Source organism: Nomascus leucogenys, chromosome 22a, assembly GCF_006542625.1.
Source record: "Nomascus leucogenys isolate Asia chromosome 22a, Asia_NLE_v1, whole genome shotgun sequence".
Lineage (NCBI taxonomy): Eukaryota > Metazoa > Chordata > Mammalia > Primates > Hylobatidae > Nomascus > Nomascus leucogenys.
Window position 1 is genome coordinate 141,271,082 of NC_044402.1, and position 24,517 is coordinate 141,295,598.

At 50.3% G+C, this 24,517-nt stretch overlaps 1 protein-coding gene across 1 annotated transcript in view; it reads left to right on the top strand.

Annotated features, from left to right (window-relative positions):
- CROCC2 (ciliary rootlet coiled-coil, rootletin family member 2) overlaps window positions 1-24,517 on the top strand; it is a 78,299-nt gene that overhangs the window by 19,441 nt on the left and 34,341 nt on the right. Inside the window, 14 exon segments of the mRNA XM_030803712.1 lie at window positions 1,890-1,993; window positions 2,634-2,831; window positions 4,017-4,113; window positions 4,415-4,516; window positions 4,518-4,622; window positions 4,853-5,064; window positions 5,391-5,573; window positions 6,062-6,206; window positions 6,646-6,792; window positions 7,056-7,286; window positions 19,671-19,864; window positions 22,595-22,713; window positions 23,128-23,297; window positions 23,933-24,109. Coding sequence (XP_030659572.1) covers window positions 1,890-1,993; window positions 2,634-2,831; window positions 4,017-4,113; window positions 4,415-4,516; window positions 4,518-4,622; window positions 4,853-5,064; window positions 5,391-5,573; window positions 6,062-6,206; window positions 6,646-6,792; window positions 7,056-7,286; window positions 19,671-19,864; window positions 22,595-22,713; window positions 23,128-23,297; window positions 23,933-24,109 — 2,184 coding nt within the window.

Below are 24,517 nucleotides of genomic sequence, written 5' to 3' on the forward strand. Positions count from 1 at the left end.
TGTGTGTGTAGCAAGAAATTGCGTACACTCCCCGATGTCTGTGGCTTCACCAACTCCTGGCCTCAGTGTTCCGGCCGTTCCGGCCACCCCAGCCCTGCATTCAGGAAGAGGCTAATCTGGACTCTCAGGTGTTTAAGCGGCAGGTTAATCTGGCAGCCTCGCCTCCATGTTGCCAGGAAGTATCTCAGCCTGCTCTTGTGATGAACACAGAGTGCAGGAGGCGGTGCGGCTGAAGCAAGCGTCCACCCCTGTATAGCAGGCACGGGGTGGCATGCTCTCGGAGAGTGTACAGACAGGTGTAATGGGCTCAGAGGGGCATGCCCTCCAGAGGGTGTATGGCCAGGAATGGGTTCAGGGAGTCGTGCCCTCCAGAGGGTGCATGGCCAGGTGTAATGGGCTCAGAGGGGCACGCCCTCCAGAGGGTGTATGGCCAGGAATGGGTTCAGAGAGTCATGCCCTCCAGAGGGTGCATGGCCAGGTATAATGGGCTCAGAGGGGCAGGCCCTCCAGAGGGTGCATGGCCAGGAATGGGTTCAGGGAGTCGTGCCCTCCAGAGGGTGCATGGCCAGGTATGGGTTCAGGGAGTTGTGCCCTCCAGAGGGTGAATGGCCAGGTGGAATGGGCACAGAGGGGCATGCCCTCTGGAGGGTGTACAGCCAGGTGGAATGGACACAGAGGGATGTGTTCTCTGGAGGGTGTACGGCCAGGTGTTATGGGCTCAGCTGGGGGGAACCTCAGGTGTGGGATCAGGTGAGGGGGTCAGGCAAGCTTCATGAAGGTGAGATGATCTAATACCTGAAGTTCTTCAAGGTCTCGTTCTATTGTTTCCGCTGGTTTCTGGTCATGGTCCTCTGTGGGGGTTCTGGAGAATGGGCAGGATGTGAGTGCTCTCTACCTGAAGGCAACCTGGAGGAGCAGGGGTGGGACTGTCACAGGCAGGGAGAGGTGGTAGGAACACAGTAGCCCCCCGAGTTCCAGAGGTCGGCGAGCAGGAGAAGGCGAGTGCAGGGCCTAGAAGGTGGTGTGGAGACTCTGAGACTTCTGGCTTTCATCTTAGCTCCCTGCAAGGCTGGAACCACTGTGCACACACGATTCCCCCCATTCCAGCCCCCACACAGAGTCCTCCCACTCCGCTCCATTACAGCCTAATCACTGGCCTTGTCTCGGTCATGGCTTCCCATCCTCGTCCCTGCTGAAAGGGGGACCCAGTGCTAGAGGCTTCTAACTTCAGTAGCTTCCCCACCCTCCTCTCTGCTGAACGGGGGACCCAGTCCTGAGGCTTCTAACTTCAGTAGCTTTGCCACTCTCCTCTCTGCTGAACCTCAGGCCCCAGTGCTAGAGGCTTCTAACTTGCTTCTGTGTCCCTGGCACCTTCGAAGTGCCAGACCAACACCTGGACATCTTCAGGAACCCTCCAGAGTAAGGAGAAAGACTGTACTGGAGAAAGGTAGCCCATCCTCTTCCATCGGAGTGGGAGGGCAGGAGCCGTGTGCTGCAGAAGTGTCTGCCCCAGCAGGGGACCAGGCCTGGTTCTGGGTGTTCTAAGCCTGGGCAGTTCCTGAGAGTAGCTGGGGAGCTGCGACTGAGTCAGCATCTTCTCTCTTCAGGGGCCCACGCACCCCACCCTCCCACCTCCATGCACACAGGCTGGCCTGGGAGGGCTGGATGTGGTCATGTCCCCAGGTCATCTCCTGGGGAGGGGCACAGTATGGCCCCAGGGTGGGGTTGGGGGAGCCTAGGGCTCATTTGCCTGTGAGATATGGGGGCTTTGGGATGCTGGGTCCACTTCCAGCCCCCATGGAGAGGGACATGGCACCTGGGAAAGAGTGGGCCTCAGGGAGGGTAAAGGCGCCCCAGCCTGAGGTAGACAGGAGGCCTCTTGCTTTCAGACCCGGCCAGGGGGCCTGAGGCAGCCCCGGGACCTCCTTCTCCTGTGGAGACAGGCCGTGGTGCTGGGGGCAGACCTGGCCGAGCTGCGCGCAGCCGCTGAGAGGTGAGTGCCAGCCGCCCCACCTGGGGCCAGGCACCAGGCTGCAGGGAGCTGAGGCCCCTTCAGGGAGGGGGGGAAGCAGTGCCCAGGGTGGGCTCTCCCGTGGGTGCAGTAGCCCTGGCCTGCTGGCTTCTCACCCAGCCTTGGCTGGGCCTCAGGCTGGGCAGTGGGAGTAGTGATGAGGGCGGCCTAGGAGGGCAATGGGGGAGAAGGACAAACAGGCCAAGGAGAGATGAGAGGGGGGTGAAGAGGACACTGTGGGGTAGGGGACACCTACCCGGATGGAGCTTCTAGAGTCTGTCCAGCCCTTGCTGGGTGCCACACTGGAGGTCCGTCCTGGTACCACCCTGCTAGCCCTTAGGTACGCAGCAGCCCCTTGCACAGGAGGAGTCGGGGGCTCAGAGGGTCGATGATTTAGTGAAGGCTGCTGAAGCCTGAAGTGTGCAACCTGGCCCTGCCCCTGCTCACTCCTCCCCAGCTGCCTTCCTGGTGTTTGGTGACACATGGGAACAATCAGTGCCATGCAGTGGGGGCTTCTCCTGAGGACGGCCAAGGAGGGAGTCCTCTGTGGGACTGATGGGACCAGGCCCTCCCTCTGCAGATGGGTCCTGAGTCAGCCGCAGGTGCTGCCCTTGTCTCCCAGGGGCCTCGCTGACCTGCAGGCAGACATGGCCAGGACGGCCCGCCGGCTGCACACCGCCTGCCTAAACCTTGACTCCAACCTGCGGCTGTCGGCCAGCGGCACGGCCAGCACCCTGGGGCAGCAGCTTCGCGACAAGGTGGGGGAGATGCTGCATCTGCAGGGCCGCTGGGACGCAGAGAAGGTGGCGCTCCAGGCCAGGTGAGAGCTCACGGCCGGCAGGCTTGCATAGGGAGGGCCCGGGGGACCGGGGCCCATCCAGCCTGCCGAGCAGCTGTGGATCCCAGATGTGGTCACACTGTTCCAGGGCAGGTAGGGCCCTGCCGTCACTGGTGGTGCACACTCTGTAGAGTCACCATCCCAGTGGCTGCAGGGCACTCCCCTAATGCCCAGGAGGCGGACACTGGGGTCTCCTACAGTGAGGGTTTCAGGGAGCACGGCAGGGAACTCACTGGGACTGCATCCTGGGGGTCAGCATCCAGAACTGGAGTTTTCAGGCTTAAAGCAGGAACATTCTTCCAGGGGCAAGAGCTCACCTTAGGTAAATCGTTTAAAAACCGAGGCAGGAAGAGGGACCAGGCCACCTCCTGCCCGATATGAAGGACACCCACGCCCTCTCTGGGGGTCTGTGAGCCCCGTCGTGATTGTGGAAGGTTTTGGACCCACCACCCACATGGAGGGCTCAGAGGTCTCTTGAGGGCAGCTTCAGCAGAAAGCGGGGAGGCGGCTCCCCAGTGGAGGTCTAACCTGCTGGCCATGGGGCCGACGCCTCACAACCCAGGGTCCGGGGCCCACTTGGCCACAAACACCCCGCCAGGCTGACAGGCAGAAGCCCTCCCTACCCTCAGGGGGTCCAGCTGAGTCCAACACACACAATCCAGCCCCAGATGAGCAGGACAGGACATGGGGGCCCAACAGTGCCGTCCAGCTGCAGGGGCAGCACACCAGGGCCTGAGCCACAGGAAGGGGGACCTGGGGTCTTTAGGAAGAAGGTGGGTCCTGGGAAGGAAGGAACAGTAAAATCACTTATTGTTAGACCGATGGTGACAGGTGCTCCAGGCAGAAGGACTGGCCAAGAAAAGGCCTGTGGTGGGCACTCCCTCTGTTGTGCCACAAGGACAGGGCAGAGCCTCGGGGCAGCCACTGCATCTGAGGCTGAAGAGCTGGTCAGGGTGTGGGCCTTCACTCCTGAGACTGTGGGAACCGCTGAAGGCTCTGTGGCAGGAGAGACACATGCTCAGACCAGGGACAGAGGCCACTCAGAGGCATCACCCAGCACCGGCAGGGGGGCCACCACACGGAGGAGTCCGGGCAGAGCCAGGGCATGCATGGGTGCCCGTCCTCTGGGCCCTGCCCTTCACCCCCCCACCCCCCGACTCCTCCCAGACTCTCAGAGCAAACGCTGCTGGTGGAGAAGCTTACAGAGCAGAATGAGCAGAAGGCGAAGACCATCACTGCCCTCAGAACCGACCTGCAGAACCTGGTTGGTGGGAGGGATGGGGGTGGCTATGTGGCAGGGGTCTGTCACCCTTGCTCAGGAGTCTCCCCTGCCACAGGAAGCCTAGTGCAGCAGCGGCCCGGGGGTGGCGGACGGCCTGCAGGGCAAAGTGGGGTCCCTGCAGTGCACTTTGAGGCGCGTCAGGAAGGTGCGGCCCCTCGCCTGTCCTCCCGGTGGCAAAGGTGGAGGTGGCCTGCAGGGACCCTCAGGACTGTCTGCGCGGTCCCCACCAAATCACCGCCCTGTGCTCTGGGCCCCTCTATCCCTTCCTCTCTGCACCTTGAAGGTGGCCCAGGAGGACACCAGGTGCCTGGAGCTGGCAGGGGGCAGCATCACTGAATTGGGGGAGCCATGGCGCCGGCTGAGGAGCCCCCAGCGTGCCACATCCCCCCCATCAAGGGGCGTCCCCACCACACACCAGCTCCCCAGTCGCCCTGGACCCCGCACTGCAGGCCGTGCGGGCAGCCATAGAGAGGCGGTGGCGGCGGGAACAGGTGGGCAGCCACAGCCCACAGGACTCCCTGTCTCCCTGTCTCCCTGAGGGCAGAAACATGAGCCCCTCAGGCTGAAGCGTAGTTATGGGGCCTGCCCCTGAGCCCCATGGCCCCAGGGAGGGGCCTCAGTGTCGGGGGCGTCCTTTCTGGGGAGTCGCAAGCCCTGGTGGGCCTCAGTGGGCAAAGCCTGCCTAGGCCAGAGAGGCCCACACCGCACCCCACCTGAGCAGGAGCTGTGCCTGCAGCTGAAGTCCTCCCAGGCACTGGTGGCCGGGCTCCGGGAGCAGCTGTCCGAAAGCCGGCAGGAGCTGGGGGCCGCACAGAAGCTCCAGCAGGAGCGGGCTCGGGAGCAGGCACGGGAACGAGAGGCCCTTCGGGGCCAGCTGGAGGCCCAGAGGCTCGAGGTGCAGCAGTGTCAGGCGTCCTGCAAGCTCCTGGGGAGGTAACGGGGTGAAGGAGTTGCACAGCCTTGCAGAGGGTATGTGGGATCCCGAGGGCCCAGGGCTGCTGTCAGGACAAGCACCTCTAGAGCTGGAGGGGTTGCCAGCCGGGGAGGGGTCCTTTCCTTCTAGCAGAGTTCTGTGAGCACCAGTTGAGCATGGGCCAGGGTGGGACACACCCGCCAGTGAGACCCTGTGTGCTTCTCGGGCTCCCTCTGCCCACGCAGTCTCAGAGCTGGCATACACCCAGCCCCGACTGCCCACCAAGGCACGCGATGCACCTTGAATGTGTCCAGGGCCGCCCCAACTCTGCCCCCACCATCCCTAGGGAGAAGGCTGCTCTGGAGATGGTGGTGGAGGAGCTGAAAGGGAAGGCAGACGCTGCAGATGCGAAAAAGCAGGGGCTGGAGGCCGAGGCCGCGGAGCTGCAGAGAAGCCTCCTGCTGCAGGCAGAGCGGACGGAGGAGCTGGCTCTGCGGAGGGAACGGAGCTGCAGGGCACTGAAGACCAGGTGCGCGGCCGTGGCTGGGTGGGCAGGGCCCCTACCACAGAAGAGACCCCACTCTGTCACCATCAGCCACTTGGCCTTGGGCCACAGGTCTGCTTCTTCACCTGTCTCATCTCAGGGTGTGGTGGCGGCCCTAACAGGGCAGGGGTGGGGGCTCTCCAGGCTCCTCCCCAGGCTGCACCATCCTCCAGACCAACCCTCACTCCCTCTGGCCCAGTGCCCCACCTGGGTGCACATCCACCACCCTGTGGGCCCATCAGATGTGGGGCCCCACCCCTCCCGTCCCTCCGGAGGCACTTGTACCTCCCCTGCCCCAGAAATGAAATCCGGAAGCAAAGGGCTCCCTGCCTTCCTGGTCCTCCAGGGACTCCATAATCCTCCTGGGCCTCCCTGGGCTTGGAGGGCGTTGCAGGCAGTCGCCTGCCTGAAATCCCATGGGGCAGCCACTGCTCACCCTGAGCGACCTCCCGCCCTCTGGTCTGGGGCCTCAGTCAAGGCCGCCTGCAGCAGCTGGAGGAGAAGGTCTCCGGGCTCAGAGAGGAGCTGGCATCGGCCCGGGAGGCACTGAGCACCGCGCAGCTGCAGCGGGATATCATGGAGAGTGAGAGGGAGGGCCTGCGCAGCGCCCTGGCACGGGTACACTCTGCTCCCCCCAACCCCGCCCCCTCTCCCGTCTGCCCCCACCCACCTTGGCCTCACTGACCTGGCCTCCCACTCCCTCTCTCCTGCCTGCCGAGACCCTCAGCCCCTCACCAGAGATCCCAAAGTCACCGAAGGCCTCTCCTGTCCCCAACCAGTAGGCACCAGCCTGGCCCAGCTGCTCTCAACCCTGCCGGCCACGCCTGCTTCTTCGTGGCCTCTCCCTGGCCCACCAGCCACCTCCTCTGGCTGGAGCCTTAGTGCCTGGAGCCACCATTGGCCCTGAGACCTCCCCACTTGGCGACCTTCCCGCCATGTCCGCCCAAGAGCTCTGGCTTGCACATCTCCGTGGCTCAGGGCTCACTCCGTTCCCAGCGGCAACAGCCCTGTCCTGGAAGCTGAAGCTCCCTCCCTGGCATCCCCCTCCCTGCCCCAGGCCGAGTGCAGCAATGCAGACCTGGAGCTTCTTGTGAGGCGGCTGAAGTCGGAGGGAGTGGAGCAAAGGGACTCCCTGGCCGCAATGGCCGCCTTGATGGAGGGGCTGGCTCAGGACAAAAGTGCCCTGAACCACCTGGCTCTCCAGGTGAGACAAGGGCCAGTGGGGGCGGGCCTCGCTGGAACCTGTTTCCCAGGTGGCTGTGGGCCTCCCAGCCCTAGGCCTTCCTTCCATCCTCCCAGATCACTTCCTCTCCTGGTCCGAGGCTTTGGGGACAAGGGAACCTGACTAGCTCTGGCCAGGTCTGAGGGAGGGAAGACAGTGCCCCTGGGGCAGGCCTTGGGGATGGCTGGCCTACAGGGACCGAGGGTTGGGGGAGTGGATGCAGAGCCCCCAACACCTGGTGGCAGCTGGAGCAGGAGCGGGACCAGCTGCGGGAACAGCGGAAGACTCTGGAGCGGGAGCGGGCCCGGGCTGGGGAGCAGCTGGCACAGGCGGAACAGCAGCTGGCACGGGAGCGGGCAGAGCACAGGGGCCTGCAGCAGGCCTGCGGACGCCTGGAGCAGCAGCAGGAGCAGCTAGAGGGGCGGGCAGCCCTGCTGGGACGAGAGAATGCCCAGCTCCAGGAGCAGCTGGGCCAGGTGAGGACGTCTGCAGGGCAGGCTGCCGCCGTCTGGGATGCAGCTGGGTCACAGGTCCTGCCTAAGGTACTTCTGTGAGTCAGGCAGGCTCAGGATGCCCACATCAGCTCTTTCTGTCTTGGTAACAGATCAGGCCAAGTGCTGGCCTCCCCGTGGGGGTGGGGGCTCCCCGTGGGGGTGAAGGCAGGGGGAGGGTATGCAGAGAAGAAGATTCCCATCAGGCCTGGCCTCCATATCCATCCCACCACTTGGCAGGGGAGCCCGGGCCTCAGGCCAGTGACTTCTGCACGCTGGGCCCTTAGAGAGCTTTGCTTTTTCCTCCTCTGTCTTGTTTCTCCCTGGTCCACATCCACACAGCTGAACTCTGCGACTGCGCATTCATTGGTGCCTCACACATTCATTCCCAATTTCCCCATCTTTTGTTGAGGAAGCTCAACTCACTGGAGAAAAAAGCAGTCTTGGTTTTTTCCAATCCTGCCTCATTCGTCCGTGCGGAAACCCTGTCCATGCTGAGTTTCAAGCCCCTGTGGCTCAGATTCCACAGCTCCTGTCGCATTCAGGACAGCTCAACCCTCCTTCCGTTTTCAGATTCTGTCTTGTCCTTTTTTGGGGTCATCTTTTTCCTCTTTTTCTATTGACATTTAATAAGTCAGTGTACAGTGTCAAAGAGTTTTGACAATTGTACAAACCCGGGTGGCCGCCACCAGGATCAAGACATAGAACATTTTTGTCAGCCCAGCAGGTTCCCCCGTGTGCCTTCAGCCACTGCCCAAAGCCCCCGGCTCCCACCCGGGTGACCTCTGCTCTGATGTGCAGCGCCACGGACTGGAGGCACCTGTTTCAGAATTCCTTATAAATGGAGCCATGCAGTACGGATGCTCTTGTGTCCAGCTTCTCTCTTTCAGCGTCAAGTCTGTGAGACCCATACATGTTCAGTGTATCACTAAGCCCTTTCTTTTTAACTGCATAGTTATATTCCTTGGGATGAGTAAACCACATTTGCTTACTCATCCACCTATTGCTGGACATTTGTATTGTCCAGCAACAACGTTTCCAATACTGGTCCTGCCTACAAGGTCCTTCCTTGGTCCTGCCTCGAAGGGCACTTTTACAGATCACTGGGACAAGCACCCAGGTGATGTGAATTCTCTGCCTGAACCCTGCCTACAAAGAGCATTGTGGCTTATGTCCAGGTCCCTTATGTAAGTGATGTGACTCCCTTCTTCTGCCTTGGCCCTGCACTTACGTTGCATTGTCCTGCACTTACGTATCACCAAGTGACACACACTTGGTGATACGGTTTAGATTTTTGTCCCTACCCAAATCTCATGTCAAATTGGAGGAGGGGCCTGCTGGGAGGCGACTGGTTTGGGACTGTGATGCACAAGGCTGCTATAAACCTTGTACAAGTCACATACATATATTTTTATTTTTCCTAACTACTTAGGAGCAAAACTGTGCACTCGCTGTATAGGTGTCTGTTGAACTTTTATTGGGAACAACCAAGCAGCTTTCAGAAAAAGCAGGCAGCTTTCCAAAAGTGGTTCAATCACTTTGCTGAAGCCAGTAGTGTAGGAGAGTTCCAGTTGCTCCTCTGCCTTCTCGACATTTGGCATTGTCTTTTTTTGGGGGGTTTTGTTTTTTGTTTTTTTAGCTATTCTATATGTGTGAAGTGATACATCACTGAGGATTTCATTTGCATTTCGCTCATAACTGAAGATATTGAACACATTTTCATGCACTTATTGGATATTCGTATTCTTTATTTTATCAGTTGTTCAAATCTTTTTCTCATTTTTTAAACTGGGGTTTTGCATTTTGGTTATGAATATACAGGAATTTATATATCATGGATACAAGTACGTTGTCAGATACATGTCCTATGAATATTTTCTCCAAGGTTGTGGCTGCCTGTACATTTTCTCAATGATATTTTTTATGGATGGACATAAAATTTTAACTTTGGCAAACTCCAATATATCTATTTCTTTTTTTAGTTTTACAATTAGTATTTTCCAGGTTCTGTCTGAAAAATTTTTGCCTACCCCAAAGACAAGAAGATATCCTCCTACATTTTCATCTGGCTTTCACATTTAGATCTATGATCCATTTAAAGTTTATTTTTATGGACAGCAGGGGTTCTCCACGTGTGCTTCCCAGACTAGCAGCATAAACATCACCAGGTGATATGGTTTGAATCTGTCTCCCCACCTAAATCTCATGTCAAATTGGAGGAGGGGCCTGGTGGGAGGTGATTTGTTCATGGGGCCAGATTTCTCCCTTGCTGTTCTCTTGATGTTGAGTGAGTTCTCACAAGATCTGATGGTTTAAAAGTGTGTGGCGCTTCTCCCTCCACTCCCTCTCTCCTGCCGCCCTGTGAAGAAGGTGCTTGCTTCTCCCTTCACCTTCCACCATGATTGTAAGTTTCCCAAGGTCTCCCAGTCTTGCTTTCTATTAAGCCTGTGAACTGTGAGTTTATTAAATCTCTTTTCTTCATAAATTACCCAGTCTCAGGTAGTTCTTTACAGCAGGGTGAGAACAGACTAATACACCTGGGGACTTGTTAAAAATGCAAATGCTCATGCCTCACACAAAACTTATGAATCAGAAACTCTGTGGGCGGGGCCCAGAAATCTGGATTTTAATGGGCCCTCCTTGGGATTCTGCTGCACACTAAAGTGTGAGAACCACAAGTGTGTGGTGTGATGTAAGAACTAAGGTCCATTATTTTTCATACTAATACCCAGTTTTTCCAGCACCATTTTTTTAAAGTCTCTCCTTTTGTCCTTGATTAAATTTGGCAACTTGTTGAAAATAAATGGATCATATATGTGGGATTTGTTGATCTGTGCAAGTCAATCTATTCATTCTTTCACCAAAACCACACTGTCTTGATTATGATAGCTTTTTAGTAAGTCTTGAAATTGAGTAGTGTACACACATCCACCTTGTTCTTTTTCAAGACTGTTTTGGCTGTTCTAAATCCTTTGCATATGCGTATACATTTTAGAATCATCTTGTCAATTTCTTCTTCCCTCCTCCCCTGCAAAATAGCCTGCTAGGACTTTGATTAAAATTGTTTAGAATTTATAGATCGACTTGAGGAAATGGACATCTTAAATATATTGAATATTATATCCATGAATATGGTATATCTCTCCATGTCTTTATTTCTCTCATCCATGTTTGTAGTTTTCAATGTAGAGTTTTCTTGCACATCTTTGATTAGGTTAATTCTGGATTTTTATATCATGAATTATATTACTGTTTTAATGTCATTTTCTTATTGTTCATTATTATAGAAATATAATTTCATATGAAATACAATTTCATATGTTTATTTTGAGTCATGTGACCTTGACAAATTCACTTATAAGTACTAAGGTTGTATGTTTATACAATTATTCATCTGTAACAATAGTTTTACTTTTTTTCTTCTCTGAATACCTTTTATTTCTTCTTCTTATCTTATTGCACTAAGACCTACAGAACAAAGTTGAGTACAGTGGTGAGAGTGGCCATACTTCCACCCAAGGCAATCATGGGGAAATAATTTGATGTTTCACCATTAAATATGATGTTATCTGTAGGCTTTTCATAGATGCCCTTTATCAGAGTAAGGAAGTTCTCTTTCATTCCTAGTATGCTGACATTTTAAAAAAATTATAAATGGGTACTGGATTCTGCTAAATGCTTTTTCTGGAACTATTAAGATGATCATGTCATTGTTCTCCTTGTGTTGTTAATGTAGTGAATTATATTGATTAATTTTTTAAATGTTAAACTTGCACACATAATAAGCCCTACTTTGTCATGAGTTAGTATCCATTTTATATATTTTTATTCAACTTAAAAATATTTTGTTAAAGATTTTTGCGTCTATAAAAAAAAAAAAAAAAAAAAAAAAAAAAAAAAAAAAAAAAAAAAAAAAAAAAAAAAAAAAAAAAAAAAAAAAATATTTTGTTAAAGATTTTTGCGTCTATATTTGTGAGTAATATTTCTGTAATTTTCTTTCCTTGGAATCATCAGATTTGGAATCAGGGTTGTGCTGGCCCCCTAAAATACACTGGAAAGTAGTCTCTCTTCCTCTATTTCCTGAAAGTGTGTGTGTGAAATTGGTATTACTTATTTCTTAAATGTTTGGCAGAATTCACTAATGAAATAATGTGAGCCTCGAGTTTTCTTTGTGAGAAAGCATTTGATAATGAATTCAATTTCTTTAACAGGTATATAATCTATTCCAATTTCTTATTTGTTTTTATGTCTGTTTCTTCATCTGCATCCTAATAATTTTGCATGTTGTGTTTTTATTACTAATTAATTCATACTACTTTCTCTTTCCCCATGTGATTTATTCTTTGCCCCGTGGATTATTCGGACATATATGGCCTAGCTTCCAAATAGGGTTTTCTAAAAGTCTAATTGTTATCAATTTCTAATATAATTCCATCATGATCAGAGGACGTACTCCATATTATTTGAATCAATTTAAATGTATTATGTCCCAGTCTATTGTCTATCTTGAACATGTCAAAAGAATGTGTATTATGCTATTGCTGAGTGCATTGTTCTATAAATATAAATTAAATCAAGTTGCTTAGTAGTGCTGTTTAAATCTTCTAAGTCCTTACTGGGGTTTTTTGTGTGTTGATTTATTTCTTTGGTTGGTTGTTTTTGTCTACTTGCTGCATCAGTTAGTGACAGAAGGGCATTAAAATCTCTGTCTGTGATAATGGAATTGTCTGTTTCTTCCCCTAGATCTCCCCTTAGTTTCTTCCATAGTCAATTTTTGCTTCATGTGTTTTGAATTTCTGTTATTAGGTGTATATGTATTTAGTATTTTATTTCTTCATGAGGAATTGGTTTTTTATCATTATAAAACATCCCCTCTTATCTCTAGCAATACTCTTTTTTGATATCTCCTTTTTTGATATTGATATATTCACTTCCATTTTCTTATGCTTAGTGTTTCCATGGTATATCCTTTTCAAATATTTACTTTCAACTTGTCTGTGTCTGCTTATTTAAAGTGTGTGTCACCATGATCAGGTGGGTTTCATACCAGGGATGCAGGGATGGTTTAACATACATAAGTCAATAAATATGATATACCACATAAACAGAATTAAAAACAAAAATCACATGATCATCTCAATAGACGCAGAAGAAGCATTTGACAAAATCCAGCATCGCTTTATGATTAAAACCCTCATGAAAGTCGGCATTGAAGGGACATACCTTAAGGTAATAAAAGCCATCTATGACAAACCCATAGCCAACATTATAGTGAATGGGGAAAAGTTGAAAGCATTCCCCCTGAGAACTGGAACAAGACAAGGATGCCCACTCTCACCACTTCTATTCAACACAGTACTGGAATTCTTAGCTGGGGCAATCAGAAAAGAGAAAGAAATAAAAGGCATCCAAATCAGTAAAGAGGAAGTCAAACTCTCACTGTTTTCCAATGATATAATCATATACCTAAAAAACCCTGAAGACTCCTCCCAAAAGCTCCTAGATCTGGTAAATGAATTCATCAAAGTTTCGGGATACAAAATTAGTGTACACAAATCAGTAGCTCTGCTGTACACCAACAGTGACTAAGCTGAGAATCAAATCAAGAATTCAACCCCTTTCACAATAGATGCAAAAAAAATACTTAGGAATATGCCTAACCAAGGATGTGAAAGACTTCTCTACAAGGAAAACTACAAAACACTGCTGAAAGAAATCATAGATGACACAAACAAATGGAAACACATCCTATGTTCATGGATGGGTAGAATCAATGTTGTGGAAATGGCCATACTGCCAAAATCAATCTGCATATTCAATGCAATTCCCATCAGAATATCATCACCATTCTTCACAGAACTAGAAAAAAATCCTAAATTTCATATGGAACCAAAAAAGAGCCCGCAGAGCCAAAGCAAGAATAAGCAAAAAGCAAATCTGGAGGCATCACATTATCCAACTTCAAACTATACTATAAGGTAACAGTTACCAAAACAGCATGGTACTGGTATAAAAATAGGCACATGGACCAATGAAACAAAATAGAGAACCCAGAAATAAACCCAAATACTTACAGTCAACTGATGTTTGACAAAACAATCAAAAACATAAAGTAAGGAAAGGACACTCTATTCAACAAATGGTGCTGGGATAATTGTCAAGCCACATGTAGAAGAATGAAACTGGATCCTCATCTCTCACCTTATACAAAAATCAACTCAAGATGGATCAAAGACTTAAATCTAAGACCTGAAACCATAAAGATTCTAGAAGCTAGGCCAGGTGCAGTGGCTCACACCTATAATCTCAGCACTTTGGGAGGCCAAGGTGGGCGGATCACAAGGTCAGGAGTTTGAGACCAGCCTGGACAACATGGTGGAACCCCATCTCTACTAAAAATACAAAGATTAGCCGGGTGTGGTGGCACATACCTGTAATCCCAGCTACTCGGGAGGCTGAGGCAGGAGAATTGCTTGAACTCGGGAAGCGGAGGTTGCAGTGAGCCAAGATCATGCCATTGCACTCCAGCCTGGGTGACAGAGCAAGACTCTGTCTCAAAAAAAAAAAAAAATCTAGAAGATAATATCGGAAAAATCCTTCTAGACACTGGCTTAGGCAAAGACTTCATAATCAAGAACCCAAAAGCAAATGCAACAAAGGCAAAGACAAATAGATGGGACTTAATTAAATTAAAAAGCTTCTGCACAGCAAAAAAAAAAAAAAAAAAATCAGCAGAGTTAACAGACAACCCACAGAGGGAGAAAATCTTCACAATCTATACATCTGACAAAGAACTAATATCCAGAATCTACAAAGAACTCAAATCAGTAAGAAAAACAAACAAACAATCCCATCAAAAAAGTGGACTAAGGACATGAATAGACAAGTCTCAAAAGAAGATATACAAATGGCCAACAAGCATATGGAAAAATGCTCAACATCACTAATTATCAGAGAAATGCAAATCAAAACCACAATGTAATAGCACCTCACTCCTGCAAGAATGGCCATAATCAAAAAATCAAAAAATAATAGATATTGGCATGGATGCAGTGAAAGGAACACTTTTACACTGCTGGTGGGAATGTAAACTAGTACAACCACTATGGAAAACAGTGGAGATTCCTTAAAGAACTAAAAGTAGATCTATTGTTTGATCCAGCAGTCCCACTACTAGGTATGTACCCAGAGGAAAATAAGTCATTATACAAAAAAGATACTTGCACATACATGCTTATAGCAGCACAATTTGCAATTGCAAAAATATGGAACCAGCCCAAATGCCCAACAATCAATGAATGGATTTTAAAAATGTGATATATATATATGTATATACACACATACCATGGAATACTACACAGCCATAAAAAGGAACAAAATAATGGCACTCACATCAACCTGGATGGAATTGGAGACTATTATTCTAAATGATGTAACTCAGGAATGGAAAACCAAACATCATATGTTCTCACTCACATGTGGAAGCTAAGCTCTGAGGATGCAAAGGTGTAAGAATGATACATTGGATTTTGGGGACTCGGGAAAGAGTTGGGGGTGGTGAGGGATAAAAGACTACACATTGTGTATGGTGTACACTGCTCAGGTGATGGGTGCACCAAAATCTCAGAAGCCACCACTAAAGAACGTATTCATGTAACCAAACACCACCTGCTACCCAAAAACCTATTGAAATAAAAAAATTTAAAAATTAACAAATGAAGCATGTGTCAAAGGCATAGTTGGATCTTGCCTTTATATTTACTCTGACAACTTCTATCTTTAATTAGAGTGTTTATTAGACCACTTACATTTAATGTAACTATTAATATGCTTTATTTACATCTTGGAATTTGCCATCTGTTTGTCTCATATTTTAAAAATATGTTTACATTCTTCCTTTCTGGCCTTCTTTTGGGTTAGCTGCATGTTTATTTAGTATTTCATTTTATGTTCTCCATTGATTGTTTTTAGTTGTGTTTCTTTTTGTTAGTTTTAGTGATTACCCTAAAATTATGATATGCACAGTCTATATCCAAATATTGTATTACTTCACAAACAACGTAAGACCCTTCCAGCAATATATTCCATTTATCCCTTGCTATGTTTCAAATGTGTCCCCTCCAAAATGTAGGTGTTGAAACTTAATGACTAATTGTGATAGTATTAAGAGGTGGGACCTTTAAGAGGTGATTTAGGCCATAAGGGTTCCACTCTCATCAGTGAGATTAAAGCCTTTACGAAAGGGGCTTCCTGCATCATTTGTGTCTCACTTTCCCTTATGCCTTCCACCATGTGAAGAGGCAGCATTCTTCCCATCCAGAAAATGCAGCATCAAGGCACAGCCTTGGGAGCAGAGAGTAGTCCTTGATAGACAGCTGAACCTGCCAGCACCTTGATTTTGGACTTCCCAGTCTCTAGAACTGTGAGAAGATAAATTAATAAATTTCTGTTCTGTATAAATTACCCAGTCTCAGGTACTTTGCTGTAGCAGCACACTTTACTAAGACATCTCTTCCATCCTTTTTGCTCTTGTTGTTCTATATTTTATTTCTGTGCATGTTGTTATAAACTGTACATTACTTTATTAATATTTTTTACTTTTAAATAATTATTTTTAACCATTCACACACAGACACACTCATCTTTTCACAAACATTTCAGTTATTTGGTAACATTCTTTACCTTCTTGAGTATGTTTTTAAACGTATTAATTACAATACTTTTTTGTGTCTTTGTCTGATAACTCTAACATCTAGATCCCCTAATGAGCTATTTCTATTGTCTTTTATTTATGTATTTTCAGTAGTTTGGCCTTGTCTCCTAGTATGCTTAATATTTTTTGTTTTCTTTTTTATTATGCTTAATAATTTTTGATTGAATGACAGACTGTGTTTTTGTAGATATAATTCATAGAGATAATTTAAGGCTTTGAATGATATAAGCTTCTTCTAGAGGGAATTTGCTTTTGACTTTGGGAAATCGGAATAGGGATAAATCGCCTTTATCCAGTCCAGGATTTAGCTGCTTTGTAACTGTACTTCAGTCTTTTGTGAGGAGTCGTCTATTTCTGGCTTATCCCAGGGTATAACTCTCCTGTGCTCCTAATTGGAAATCTCAGGTGTTTACCAGGGTTCCTCCTCTTTAGTTAGCCCTAAACTCCAGGTTTTATTTTCTTTTTATTTATTATCTTTATTTCAGATAGGACTTCCAAAAGTCCTATCTGACTTCCCAGACTCTCAGCTGCTATTTTTTTGTTCGGATTCTCAGTCTGGTCCTTTACTACTTCTGAATTATAAAAAATACATACTTTTTCAAAGCAGTACCATTTATTTTATTTTCCGAGACAGGGTCTTTGCTGCCCAGGCTGAAGTGCAGTGGCATTACCATGGCTCACTTCAGCCTCGACCTTCTGGGCACAAGCGATCCTCCCACATCAGCCTCCTGAGTGGCTGGGACTACAGGCACACATGACCACGCCCAGCCAACTTTTGTGGTTTTTGTAAAAATGGGGTTTTGCCATGTTGCCCAGACTGGTCTCAAACTCCTGGGTTCAAGTGATCCACCTGCCTCAGTCTCCCAAAGAGCTGGGATTATGCACTCAGCCAGCAGTACCACTTTTTAAAAATCACAATATAGAATCTCAGGCTCACCTCAAGGCATTTCCTTGCTCTCTGATATCTGCTCTTGTTTTCATTCCCTGGCTGCTTTGGTATATCTGAACTCTAAGTTATACCTCTTCAATCTCACAAGCCTGCTGCAATCTTAGGCCATGTTCCCAGTCTTTTAGCTAAAGCTTTTATTTATTTATTTATTTTAAGCAGAGTCTTGCTCTGTCGCCCAGGATGGAGTGCAATGGGGCGATCTCGGCTCACTGCAACCTCCGCCTCCTGGGTTCAAGCAATTCTCCTGCCTCAGCCTCCTGAGTAGCTGGGATTACAGGCACATGCCCGGCTAATTTTTGTATTTTTAATAGAGATGGGGTTTCACCATGTTGGCCAGGCTGGTCTCAAACTCCCGAGCTCAGGTGATCTGCCCACATTGGCCTCCATAAGTGCTGGGATTACAGGCATGAGCCACCAAGCCCGGCCTAAAGATTTATTCTTGGACACTGAGGCTCTACACACCGTGTCACTTAGGACTTGGCAGATACCTTAACGGGGAAATCTGTTGTAGTCAAAATTTCAGGCTCACTTTAATATATTTCTCTCTGTAGCCTGAACACCTGGGGCCTGACTGCCTTAGTGTCTCTCTAACACTTTTAAACAGATTATTGGATTGTATATTGTATCGCTTTTCTAGTTGCTTTAGGTGGGAGGGTTGGTCTTCAACAACCCACCTCACCATTATCAGAAGCAGAAAGTCCTGGTTTTTACTTTTGAAGAATGTTTTCACTGGGTATAGAATACTAAAATAGCCATTATTTTCTTTCAGAAATTTAATGAAGTCATTCCATCGTCTTCTGGCTTTCACTGTGGTGTGGAAAGCAAATGTCAGTCTTGTTCATTTCACAGCTATGTGTCTTTTTCGAAACCTTTGTTTTTTTAAGAAACATTTTTCTTTATCTTTGGTATTCAGAAACTTTACTAAGTTGTATATATGTGACATTTTCTTTTAATTTATCCTTTTGGGGGTTACAGCTCATTTTAAGTCTATGGCTAGATGTATTTTATTAGATTTGGAAAATTCTTGGCCTGTATCTGTTCAAATATGCCCTCTCATCTCCCTCTGAGGCTGTAATTACACATATGATGGGCATTTTTAGCTTGTCCTATATGTCGATAACACTCTTGTGTATTTTCTATCCATTCTTCTTTCTCTTTATGATTCAGTCTGAACACATTCTTTTGTCTCTCTTCCAGGTTATTAGTCCTTTCTTTTATTCTGTCTAATCTGCCATTGTCTATTAGTTTTTTTTTAACTTTTGGTTATTGTATTTTAAATTGTCTTTTTTATATTTAGTATCCAGTTCTATTGTTAAACTTTACATCTTGCTATCCATCTTCTTGAACATATTAATCAGCTATTTAAAAGTTTGTGTCTGATAACTCCAATATCTAGATAACCAGGGTGGGAGGATCTATATCTATTTTCTGTTCTTATTTGTGTTTTTTTGTCATGTGGTCCTGTCTCCTGATAGGCCAGATCTTGATTAAATAGTCAATCTTATATATAATAAATTATAGAAATAATTTGAGGATCTTGACGATGCGATTCTTCTTCTAGAAAGGGTTTTTGTTCTTGTTGTTGTTTGTGTGTTTGTTTTTGAGAGAGGGTCTCACTCTGTCACCCAGGCAGGAGTGCAGTGGCGTGATCTTGTCTCACCATAACCTCTGCCTCCTGGGTTCAAGCGATTCTCCTGCCTCAGCCTCCTGAATAGCTGGGATTACAGGTGTGTGCCATCATGCCTGGCTAATTTTTGTATTTTTAGTAAAGACAGGGTTTCGCCATGTTGCCAGGCTGGTCTTGAACTCCTGACCTCAAGTGATCTGCCTGCCTTGGCCTCCCAAAGTGCTGGGATTATAGGCGTGAGCCGCCTCACCTGGCCAGAATTTACTTTTGACCCTGGCAGGCAGTGAAGGTAGAAGGTCACTGTAATCCAGTCAGTGACTGGGATGACTCACACCTGAGCTTCAGCGTCTATGAAGGATGGTCTATTTCTGATTCACCACTACTACTAGGGTCAAGCCCTGCTGTGAATACAACTTGATGTCTTGTGATATTTATCAGAGCCTCTCTGTTTTGGTGGCTCTGAACCCTAATTTTTGTCCCCCTCAGGCCATGGTACTGCCAGAAGTTCTTCTTGGCATCTCAATTTTTCAGCCCAAACTCTTAAATGAGCAAATGCCTTGAGGAAGAGGAGACACCAAATGCTGGGCTCACTCCTCTGTGTCTCCCTTCTCTCCAAGATCTTCACTCCTTCAGTCCCAGCTGTCTTTTCAGCTGTCTGAGGTCTCTTGCATATTCTTGTGATATATTCTCTCTAGATTTTTATGATGTTCTTGGTGGAAGTGTTGGTCTGCAGCAATCTAGTTTTCTGTTACCTTCTATTGCCATTTATATGCAGTATTTCCTGAACCCTGGACACTGGAGGACAAACAAATGGTACCACTTAGATTGACAGTTGGCTCCTACCTAGGAGTGCCCAGCTCAATACCATCCCCATCCACTCAGGGTACCTGAGTGGATTCCCCCTCTATTGTAAAAACATACATGTGTTTCTGAGGTCCACCCACTTCTTCCACTTTCACCTCCGTGCCATTCTGCATAAAATCACTTCTTCTGAAGTCCTTTCTTCCCCTCAAGAGGCCCATGCTCACCCACCCACTTACTCTCTTTCTCTCCCGACTGTCCCCTCCCCACCTCCCCTAGGTCACATGCCAGAAACGGGCCCTGGAGGAGCAGCTGGCTCAGAGCCTGCAGGACCAGGAGGCCCAGATGGACACTCTGCAGCAAGCCCTGCAAGGAAAGGATGCTCTGTCTGAGGAGCGGGCCCAGCTGCTGGCCAAACAGGAGGCCTTGGAGAGGCAGGGCCGGCTCGCAGCTGAAGAGGCAGCTGATCTCAGGTGTGCAAAGGCCTGCCAGTCAGGGCATGTCCCACATGTCCTTGCCTGCAGAGAGTCTGCAGTGTGGCAGGGTATGGGGACACTCACACCATGACAAAGGACTGGGAGGGAGTGTGTGCACATGAAATGGGCTGTGAGTGAGGCAAGCACAGTGCCTTTGGATTGGGGGAGGGCATCTAGAAGAGGTCAACCCAGTGAAAGCGCTGGGGTCACCTTCCTGAAAGAGGTGGTGGCAAGTGCAGAAACACAGCTCAGACCAGTGGAAGGCAGATGTGGAATGTCTTGCTCATGGAGCTGAGGAGTTCAGGGTGAAACCAGCTTCAGGTATGGCTGGATTCAGGCACTCCCACAGTGCCCTCAGAATCCTGCTTCTCCCTCCCTCAGCACAGCTTGACTCTGAGATCTTATTCCCAGGCAGGCTCACTCTGAGAGGTGGCAAGATGGCCAGCAGCCACCCCAGGGTCCCCCTTCCAGCAGACACAGAGCACCCTTCTCCCTACAAGGCCCGAGAGTGGCTGCCATGGGCCATCTTGAGCTGTGTGACATCCCTATACCAATCCTAGTTGCCGGGAGTCACAGGGCCTGATCCCAGGCTTGGGCTGCACACCCATCCCTGGAGCCAGGAGCAGGGTCAGCCCAGGGACACATGAGGTGGAGAGTGTGGGCGGGTGAGCCCAAAGGCCCTCAGGGCAACTCCCAGAAGTTGGGACGGGCACTCACAGGCAAGAACAGGATGTGTGTAGGCTGTTGCCTGGTGATCCGAATGGGTCCTGCAGCCTCTGCCGAAACCCAACAGCTGATGGCTTCTGTGCCTTATAGGCCCTGCTCAGGGCCCTGCTCAGGCACTGCTAAGTATTTTTGTTGAAAAGATTTCCTCCTGGAATTCTAGAATCTGGGAGGCATGAGAAGCCTTGGAGTCTGGGATCCTTGAGCTTCTTCGCAGACAAACCTCTTCTCCAAATGAAAGCTTGCACAGCAATCGGGAAGGAAAACCTGAGGGAAGCTGCTGCGGGTTGGGCTCCTGCCCATGCTCCTTCCTGGGCCCTGGGTGCTCCAAGGACCGGGTTGGAGGTCCCTTTCCTGCCGGCAGGGTCTGCTGCCCAGAACACAGGCCCTAGCCAGAGCCCTCAGCAGCCTGGGTGCTGCCCTGACAGCTGCCCTTCCCTCAGCCCTGCCACTCACCCGGGTCCCCTGCACATGGCAGCCCTGCAGGCCCCAGCATCACAGGCCACTGAACAGGGCGTCCTGATGGCCCATTGAGCCTCTGGTGACAGAGGGGCTTGACCTGAAGCCACATCTGCCCAGACACACTCTGTGTGTTTATCTGACTGGCCCAGTGGGGCCGGAGAGCGTGGACGCTGCCATTTTGATGAGCTCACAGGTAACATTCAGGACCATTGAGTGCGGGAAATCCTGCTGCAGCTCCTCGCTTCTGATGAGGCCTCCCCACGGGTCTCCTTTACGAAGGGCTCCACTCTCGGATCCTCAGGCCCTGACAAGGCTTCAGCAGTGGGGACCTGCTCCCTCCCTTCATGGAGTCCTGGCCCGCTTGTCAGCCAGCAAGATGGACCAAGGTCCCCGCCGGCCCACACCCCAAGCAGCCCTGCCCTGCTCGGAGCACCCTGTGGGGGGCCAGGCCTCCAGTCCAGGGGCTCAATGGCGGAGACCCTGAAGTTGCTCCTGGGCCCCCATGGAGAGAGAGGCTGGGCACATGCTCAGGTACCCAAGCTTCAGGCAAAGACGTCCAATATCTGAGCAGCAGAGGCCACATCCCTTACAGGAGACCAGGCGGGCCTCTAGGAGGAGGGGTTTCCAGGCTGACTTGAAGGGAGGGTTTCCTACACGCGGAAGTGGGAAGAGCTGCCCCGTGAAGAGAGCACTAAAGCCTGGGTGTGTGGGATGGGGGCCATGAGGACACTTACGGGAGGAGGGACTGGAGGGCGAGCAGAGTAGCGTGCAGCAGAGTGAGGTTTCTGGGGGTTCTGACCTGAGCCCAGAGGACTTCCCTCTGCAAGCCCTGGCGAGCACCAGAAGGCTGGGATGTGCTCCACCCCTGATGAAGGGGGTAGCGGTGGCCAGAAAGATGGAAGAGAAATGGAGGCAGGGCCTGATCAGCAGCTGCCAGGGTCCCCGTGGCCCATGGCCCGCCCGGACCTCATCTGGGGTTGTGCACCTACTATTTGTGTGTTCATATGGGTGTCTGTGTTTGAGTCTTTGTGGTGTGTTTGTACGTGTTGTTTGATGCCTTGCTTTGTTCACGGATAAACACCCAGCACAGGGAAGTGAACAGCAAGAATGAAACTTGCCATTGATGGTTGGACCATTGATGAATTAACTGTTAGAAATGTGAGGTCTTTCATCACCCGCCCTCCCAGGAATGGGCCCTGCTGTGTGTTGGTGTGTGCTCCGGGTGTCTTCTGAGCAGCGGCATCTCCATGCACAAATGCACCAAGCAGGCTTTTCGCATGATGGAATCGCGCTGCATGTGGGGGTCCAGTTGGGTGTGTGGCTTTTTGGGCAGACTCTTTTCATGACATGAGAATAGAAAATAGTTTCCTCATCCTTGTTAATAGCACATGGTGCTCCAGAGATGCACCATAATTTCTAAAACATTCTTCCACTTATTTGCATTTCAGCTGAGTCTCATTAACACCCGTGTAAAGCTATAGAGAGCATTTTATACCCAGGATCTTGGGGATGACTTGCCCGTTGTTTGCTGCACCTTTGCAGGGCAGAGAGGGACTCCCTGGAGAGCAGCCTCCTTGAGGCCCAACAGCTGGCCACGAAGCTGCAGGAGCAGCTGGAGGAGGAGGCCCGGAGTGCAGGACTCGCTCGGCAGGCCTTGCAAGGTGCTCGAAGGGCGCTCCCTCAGCTCTTTCCCGGAAAGTCAGCCATGTAGCGGCCCCTGGAATGGAGCTCAGTGCCCACACGTGCTGCACCCCCTCTCTGGAGCCCACAGGGGCACAAACGTGAGCCTGGAGCTCATGTGACTGAGCGAGTTGGGCCACCCTCGCCCATAAGGACCAGCAACACCCTGCCCAGGCTGCACCTGGTGCCGGCCTGAGGCTCAGAACTGGGCTCTGGCCACAGGGTCAGCGTGTAGCCTTGACCCTGCTCCACCCACCCTGCAATGTGCTGGCAACCCACTCCCGGAGCCTGGAGTGGATAGTGGTCGCCCCCAAGGCTGTCACTGTCTAGGGAGTCCCAAAGGGTTCAGGGGCCCACGTGCCAGGCCCTAGCGCACTTTACCCATCAACCCACAGTGGAAATGGAGCAGCTACAAAGTGACTGGGAGGTCCAGGAGATGAAGCTGCGGCAGGACACGGGGCGGCTCCAGCGACAGGTGGCACAGCAGGAGCAGGAGGCCCAGCGGGCCCTGGAGAGCCAGGCGTCGGCCCACCGTGAGGCCCTGGCACAGCTCCAGAGGGAGAAGGTCTGCTTCCCAGGAGCCCACCAGTAGCTTCCTAGAAGGCCACCAGGTCCCAGGGAATGGCACGCCCTTGGGAGGAGGGGGTCCTGAAAGACTGAGCTCGGCGACATAGGTGCCTGGCCAGGGAAGGCCGGGCAAGGACCGGCTCACTCTTTATAGTTCACGTGGGCACCCAGGGCCTTCCCCGTGGAGCCCTCGCATTGGGCTTGGGTTTGTATTTGGGGCGGGCCTCCCTCATGGAAGAGGCTGGACAGGCTGTTGGCTGGTCTGGTGCAGTCTGAAGGACAAGGGCTGGAGGGGGCCCCACACTCATTAGAGCTGTCCTGCAGGTCACAGGCTTCTGGAAGCCTGGTTTGACATGTCTTTACACCCCTCCATGGCAGATGCACTGCAGAGACTCAGGAATGGTTTACAAACTGATAGATCAATATGGGATGACAGGTGCTGAGACCCAGAAAGGCCCTCCCTGCTCTGGTGACCCTGAGGGGAAGACATGGGGGGTGTGCAGCTGGCTGGAGTGGACAGCCCCTGGGGCCCATCAGCCCTGGCGTCCCATGGGCCAGGTCCCACTCAGGACCACAGACAACTGCTGGCCTCACCTGCCGGACCTCACAGCCCATCCCTTTACCTTGGCCCAGGAGACCCTGAGCCTGACCCTGGCAGAGGAGAAGGAGGTAGCCAGATGCCAGCTGGAGCAGGAGAAGGAGCTGGTGACAAAAAGTGCAGCCGAGAGAGAGGCTCTGAAGGGGGAAATTCAGAGCCTGAAGCAGGAGCGGGACGAGAGCCTTCTCCAACTGGAGCACAAGATGCAACAGGTGATGGTGGGGTCTGGGGGCAGCAGGGTTGCTCACACCCACTGCACCTGTCACCTCTGGCCCAGCACAAGGGCTGCATGTGGCCACACCTCAGGCAGGTGCAGCCTTTCCAGGTCACTGCTATTGCAGCTTTGTTCTTCCACAGCAGTCACGATGGACAGTCACCCATCCATCCATCCATCCACTCACCCACCCACCTATCTGTTCATCCAGCCATCTGTCCATTCATTCACCCATCCATCCGCCCATCCATCCATCCTTCCACCCACCTACCCATCCATTCATCCATCTCTCCATCCATCCCTCCATCTGTCCATTCATCCACCCACCTACCCATCCATCCATCCATCCACCCATCCACCCACCTACCCGTTCATCCATCCATCTCTCCATCCATCCCTCCATCTG